Source organism: Urtica dioica, chromosome 7 (assembly GCF_054948205.1).
Source record: "Urtica dioica subsp. dioica isolate 48M chromosome 7, U.dioica_male_clone48M_v1_H2, whole genome shotgun sequence".
In the NCBI taxonomy this organism is placed as follows: Eukaryota; Viridiplantae; Streptophyta; class Magnoliopsida; order Rosales; family Urticaceae; genus Urtica; species Urtica dioica.
Window position 1 is genome coordinate 13,210,125 of NC_142762.1, and position 6,608 is coordinate 13,216,732.

The following is a 6,608-nucleotide window of genomic DNA, read 5'->3' on the forward strand; positions in this document are numbered from 1 at the left end:
ATCCAAAAAAAACTTCAAAAGCAGCCAACATAATATAGCTATAATCACAAAGAGTATGTCATCAAAAACCATAGTTTGATTTCAACAAAAGTAACACTTCAGTTTGTTTTTTTTTCGATTTTTGGCTTCGTTTTTAGCTTGGTGTTGAGATCTTCACGGTTAGAAGCACCGACCTTGGAGGAGTTACTGTCACTTTGTTGTGCCTCAGGTTGGGATGGTGTAGATATGAGTTTATATTTCTCAACGGATTTTTGAACCGAAAGTTCATTTGATTCTCTGTCTTTTGTCTGAGTTGGAATAATGACTGGATTATCTTGTTTTTCTGACTCATGTTCGATGAGTGCAGCAGATGTTGAGATATTGGGCAGAGTGTCATGTCCAATGTCTTTAGTTTCTCATGTCAGTAGGCATATCATTTTTTGGAGCTTTGATATACACAAGGAAGTTGTTCTTGTGTGACAACTCAAAAAAGGACTGTGGAGGTGCTTGATTAAGAGCCTAATTAAGAAATACAAACATGAATAAGTCATAAAGCTGTACTAAAAGAATATGAAGTTTGGTCAAGTATGTGACTTACCATCGATGTTGCATTGACGATGTCCATTGCTAGACATGAGAATATGTTTTCAGCAGTTTGTCCAAAGAGAGTAGCTGATATGAGCCCTGTTGAGTCTTCTATATCCACTTCTATTCTAGGCCTAGAACATAGTAGAATAATTTGTTATTTGTTTATTACCGCATAGAGTCAAGAAGTGTTCGTTATTTGTATAAAGGAAATACGAAAGTTAGTTGGTCGAACCAGGGAATAGCTCTTGCTTGTGGAGTATCACAGAAAAGACATTCGAACAGGGTTCGTAAAACTGATCCAATTGCTCTGTGACATCTTTCGCAAGAAACGTACCAAAATGGTTGTTTAAAGTCTGTAACTTTCAGCTTACCCTTCACCCAAAATGCCGACCTCTGTAGATAAAGGGAAACATGTCTAATATATATATATATATATATGTAAATAAAAAAAAAGATATGATAAAACATGTCTAAGCATTCATACCATCAGAGCCATATCATGCACATGGCTGATTGGAATAATTTGATCATCAGGAGGAGGACGAAGTGGAATGGATAAAGCGTCATAGCTTTTGTCGTCGATCAGATCAACAATTTTTTTAGAGTTATCGATGATCCTGTTTAAAGTCAATGGAAAGAGATGAGATAAAAAAAATAAACAGAACATGAACTTAAAGAAAAAATAGATTTAAAATCTGTGGCATGTGTGTTGTGTAAGAAATTAGACCATCCGCGAAATTGCTTTGCGATGTCGAATTCAGGCTCAATGACGAAGTATGTCGTAGGTTTCGTCTGAACAGTAACAACTCCTGAAATAAAAAAAAAACACATATAAACATTGCAAATTTCTCATTGGTATTTTTAGATACATACATATAAGGATTTTATTTTTAGATACATACATATAAGGATTTTATTGTGAGAAACAACTTGTAATTGAATGGCAGCAATAATTGGCCTTCTATGAATAATGTTTGAGAGTGTTTCACATTCATTTGTAGTGAAAGAATCCCACATCGTTAACGTCATGGTTTGAAACCTCTGGTAATGAAATAACAAAAGAGTCATTATTCATACTTATGTCAATCAGCAAGTACAGTACACACTTACATATGTAATTTCATAAGTTTCAAATTCTTACTTTGCATTCAGAAGAACCACTTCTTGTATTGCGCTAGCGGTAGAGGATCTTGTCTGGATTTTCCTCTTTGGACGAATGTCTATAGCAGCAGCGAGGATATCTGCACATTTATTTTGTTAATTATGTTACAGTGAAACAGATTTTTGAAAGTGAAAAAAACCACAGGTTGTAAGCATGTATTACTAATATGTGACACTTTGTCCATATGAATTTGAATATCTGAGAAAGGAGTGAAGTTGTAAGTTGATTCCAATAAGGTTGCATGGTTTTCTTCTACTTCTTGAATTGTTGTTCGTGAATTTAGGGTCCAGTACAGCTCGTCATGTCGTTGTTTGTACTCTGCCTTTGCTTCCTTAACAGATGCATTTGAGATGAGATATGTTTTAGTCAGCTGCAGCTTGTTTTGGAAAGCTGTAATCGCTGAATCAAATATCACTGCCCGTATTTTGTTTCCCTGTGACAAAATCAATAGCGAAGGTAAATATAGCAGAGAATATTCGTTAATAACGTTTGTTAAGAAAGATGAAAAACCTGCGGGTCTACTAATGTCAACGATTGGTATTTGACAGGGCTTCGAGTTGAAGAATGGGGGGTTGTCTTTTCAGCAACAACGACTTTCGATGTCCAGCCCAGTTCATCTTTTTGTATTTCAGGTATCAACTTAAATTTTTTTGAGGCAGTTTCAGAACTTTACATTTACAAAGAAGAATGGAAGAGAATGTAAAAAAAATGATTAAAATAAATTGTTTTTAATGTTCCAGAACCATATATTCTAAAGCTAATAGAAAAAATGGATATAGGATTCATAAGCTATACAAATTAAACAGTTTTCCGTAAGCATCACAGTATATGTCTTATTGTTTGTGAATATTAAAATATGAGGAAAAAGATACTAACTTTGAAGTAAAAAATTGATTAAAAAAATATGTTTTACTTGTTTCAGAACCATATATTTTAAAGCTCATAAAAAATGGATATAGAATTCATAAGCTATACTACTTGAACAGTTTCAAGTAAGCATCACAGTACATGTGTTATTGTTTGTGAATCTTAAAATTTGAAGAAGAAGATACTAAGCTTGAAGTCATCATGTGGAGAGCAGAAGAGAAGATGCTATTTTAGCTGAAATTGGTATTAGAAGGGGTATTTAGATCAAGGTTTGAAATACCGGGGGAACCGGACGGGAACCGGTCCGGTTCCCCCTTTTTAGAGCTACCCGGCACCGGAACCACTAAAACCGGAGTTTTCCGGTGGTTCCGGGGGAACCGGACCGGGATCCGAGTGGGAACCCGGTTCCCACTTCCCGGTCCGGTCCAATTAAAAAAAAAAACAAAACCGGGTATAAATACCCGGTTTACCTAAAAAAATCATCATTTGGGACGGGAAGAAGGAGCTCCAAAACCGCCGCAACTCAGACCAGATTTGCCAGCTTCCCGACCGGATCCCGCCGTCTTGCCAAGTTCCCGACGCGCCGAAGGCCAAATCTTCCCAGATCCCGCCGGTAATTCCTTTCCCGGTCCATTTCCCGGCCAAATTTTATTTTTTGATGATTTTGAGTTTAAAACTTGAAATTTCTTGATAATTTTTGAAGTTTAAGTATAAATTGATAGTTGTGAACTTAAATGTAGTGTTGATTTAAGGTTTGTGTTCATGATTCTAATTTTTTGTAATTAATCCGAATTATTTGGTAATTTTTTGATTATTTAGTGATGATTAAGGTTATGATGAAGTGGTTTATTGATTTATGAAGAAATTTTGTGAGTTGTTTTTAATTTTAGAAATTTTGTGTTGATGTTTGTAATTTTTTTTGGATTTAATCCGAATTATTTGATAATTTTGTGATTAGTTAGTGATGATTAAGGTTATGATGAACTTGTTTATTGATTTATGAAGAAATTTTGTGACTTGTTTTTAATTTTAGAAATTTTGTGTTGATGTTTGTAATTTTTTTGGATTTAATCCGAATTATTTGATAATTTTGTGATTAGTTAGTGATGATTAAGGTTATGATGAACTTGTTTATTGATTTATGAAGAAATTTTGTGAGTTGTTTTTAATTTTAGAAATTTTGTGTTGATGTTTGTAATTTTTTTGGATTTAATCCGAATTATTTGATAATTTTGTGATTAGTTAGTGATGATTAAGATTATGATAAACTTGTTTATTGATTTATGAAGAAATTTTGTGACTTGTTTTTAATTTTAGAAATTTTGTGTTGATGTTTGTAATTTTTTTGGATTTAATCCGAATTATTTGATAATTTTAATTTTAGAGTTTGTGTATATTACAAGTTGATAATTAGTGATATTCTGTAAATGTTATTTGTTCATTTGTAGATTACAAGTTGCAAGAATGTCGGCCCCCGACCCAGCTAGGAAGTATTGCACACCTATTCCCGGGAAAAGTAGCGGCCACAAGTGCATATTTTTGCGACCACATTATGGGAGGTGGCGGCATCACGAGAGTGAAAAACCACCTAGCCCATGTAGACCCAACGAGGAGTGTCAAATTCTGTGAGAAAGTCCCTCCTGAAGTGAGAGAAGAGATGAAAGCTTTACTTCAAGGCAATGTCGTAAAAAAGAAGAACAAAAAGTCGTTGGAATCTACGCTTCAAAAGACATTGACTAAAAATGTTGGCGGGGAAGAATCAAACGAAGAAGCATACGAAGCGCAATTACGAGCAGTTATGAAGAGGTCAAGACAAGAGGCGGAGCAGACGGAATGGGAGGCTCGGATGATGTCGGGGCCCGGCAGTGGTTCTACGGCAAAATCTCCACCAGCTACTCCGTCATTATATAAGTCAGCGAGTGCGAAGAAAACAAAAATTGATGAGATCGTGGATCTGAAGAAGAGAACGTGGCTCGGAAGACACATAACAAAATTCTTTGTTCACCAACATGTGCCGGCGAGTAAGGCCGCCTCGCATGAGTTCAAAAACATGATAGCGTCCGCTCAAGACTTGGGTAATCCTCAATTCGTGATAAGTAATTTTATTTTCATATTGTCGAATCGCATGTGTTCTTGAAACGTTAACATGATGTATATTGGCATATTGCAGGTCCAGGCGTTCCTATACCAACTCCGTATGAAATTCATAACAAATACCTCGATATGGAGGTTGCAGACGCGGAGAACTACCTTGACGAACAAAAGAAGTGGTGGGTAAAATACGGCTGCACCATACTCACTGATGGTTGGACGGGGCCGACCAGACTGAGCATCATAAACATTATGGTTTATTGTGCTGGTGCAACGGTGTTCTTAAAGTCCGTTGATGCATCAAAGCATACGAAAACAGGGGAGTACATCTACGGAATACTGAGGTCAGCGCTCAAAGAAATCGGAAAAGAGAATGTCGTCCAAGTTGTGACCGACAACGGTTCGAACTACAGGAGTGCCGGGTTGAAATTACAACGCAAGTACCATGTGTACTGGACACCTTGCGATGCACATTGTCTAGATCTGATGTTTGAAGATATTGGGAAGAGAGATAGTGTTAAGCAAACTATCAAATCTGCGAGGGATGCGACTAAGTTCATCTACAACCACGGCACTGTGTTGTCCAAGTTAAGGGAGACATCCCCAGGTGAAATCATCCGTCCCGGCGCAACAAGATTTGCCACAAACTACCTAGCTCTCAGAAGTCTCCGAGAGAAGAAAGCTACGTTGAGGACGATGTTCAGTAGTCAATGGTGGGATGATTCCAAATTGAGTGCAACTCCTACAGGTACATCCATATCCGAGACTTGTTTAAATCCCAGATTCTGGCATTCGGTGGACGAAGTGTGTGCCATATTCGAGCCGATGTACACCACTCTTCGATTAGTGGACACTGAGGTGCATCCCACGATGGGATTACTATACTACGTCTTCCACGAGATGAGAAAGAAGTTGGAAGCGATGAGTGGGAAGAAATGGGTTGTCGACATCGTGAACCACAGATGGAGTACTCAAATGGAACATCCACTACACATTGTAGCTTTCTTCCTAAATCCAAAGTTGCTGTTTAACCCGGATATCCACATGGACAATACCCACATGGCCGCTGTGACAAGGGTGTTCGACTTCTTGCATTCGGACCTTGATGGGTCAACTCTTGGGAGAGAGGTATAAAACTATAAATTGTTACAAGCTATATCACATTATGAATATATGAGTCTTATTTGATTTTCTAATTACAGTTAATCGCATTTCGAGACGCTCGAGGGGACTTCTCACAAAGAAGTGTTGTTTCGGCACGAGGCACCCTTTGTGCAAGTAAGCTTGTGAGATGAATAGTATGCATTAAGCCATTAACTATGTCATGGAATGGTAATAAATGACATGATATGATTTATGTCACATGATTGCAGGTGAGTGGTGGGAGCTTTACGGAAATTGGACCCCGACTTTACAGACGTTGGCTATTCGAATTTTGTCACAAACTGCATCCGCCTCCGCTTGTGAGAGGAATTGGAGTACATTTGCCCTCGTCCACACAAAACAAAGGAACCGTCTAGCGTACGGCAGACTCGAGAAGCTTGTTTTCTGCTCATATAACATGAAGTTGCAGCTCCGAGAAGCAACTCGGATTCACGACAACAACCTCAACCCCCTGGATCCTTTGGATATCATCGAACGCTTTCGAACGCTCGGGGAACGACAATGAGGGAGACGACGAAATGCTCCGCTAGATTGACGAAGTTCACATGGACGACGTCAACCAGAACCCGGATCCGGCAGTAGCTGAAGCGGCTCGAGATATTGGAGTTGATCCGGATCGAGTGGTGAACGAGGATGTCCAACCTCAACGCGGATCCGGAGACAGTTCGGATTCAGATGGCGGAGGTTCAAGCCGTAGATCAAGCGGAGCAGGTGGAGGTGCAGGTGACGGTGGATCAGGGGGAGGTGCTGGAGGTTC

At 38.5% G+C, this 6,608-nt stretch overlaps 1 protein-coding gene and 1 long non-coding RNA gene across 2 annotated transcripts; one reads left to right on the plus strand and one right to left on the minus strand.

Moving 5' to 3' along the window:
• Nucleotides 1-1,482: 1,482 nt before the first annotated feature.
• LOC149390252 (uncharacterized) lies at nucleotides 1,483-2,011 on the minus strand. The gene is made up of 3 exons (XR_016300056.1): nucleotides 1,892-2,011; nucleotides 1,709-1,808; nucleotides 1,483-1,606 (listed from the first exon to the last, which is right to left on the minus strand). It is a non-coding gene; the product is annotated as an uncharacterized LOC149390252 (long non-coding RNA).
• Nucleotides 2,012-4,148: 2,137 nt separating this feature from the next.
• On the plus strand, nucleotides 4,149-6,356 carry LOC149390253 (uncharacterized). The gene is made up of 4 exons (XM_089619723.1): nucleotides 4,149-4,671; nucleotides 4,767-5,815; nucleotides 5,890-5,965; nucleotides 6,061-6,356. Exons 1-4 carry the CDS (start codon nucleotides 4,149-4,151, stop codon nucleotides 6,354-6,356), a joined length of 1,944 nt encoding a protein of 647 aa, XP_089475849.1.
• Nucleotides 6,357-6,608: the final 252 nt, after the last annotated feature.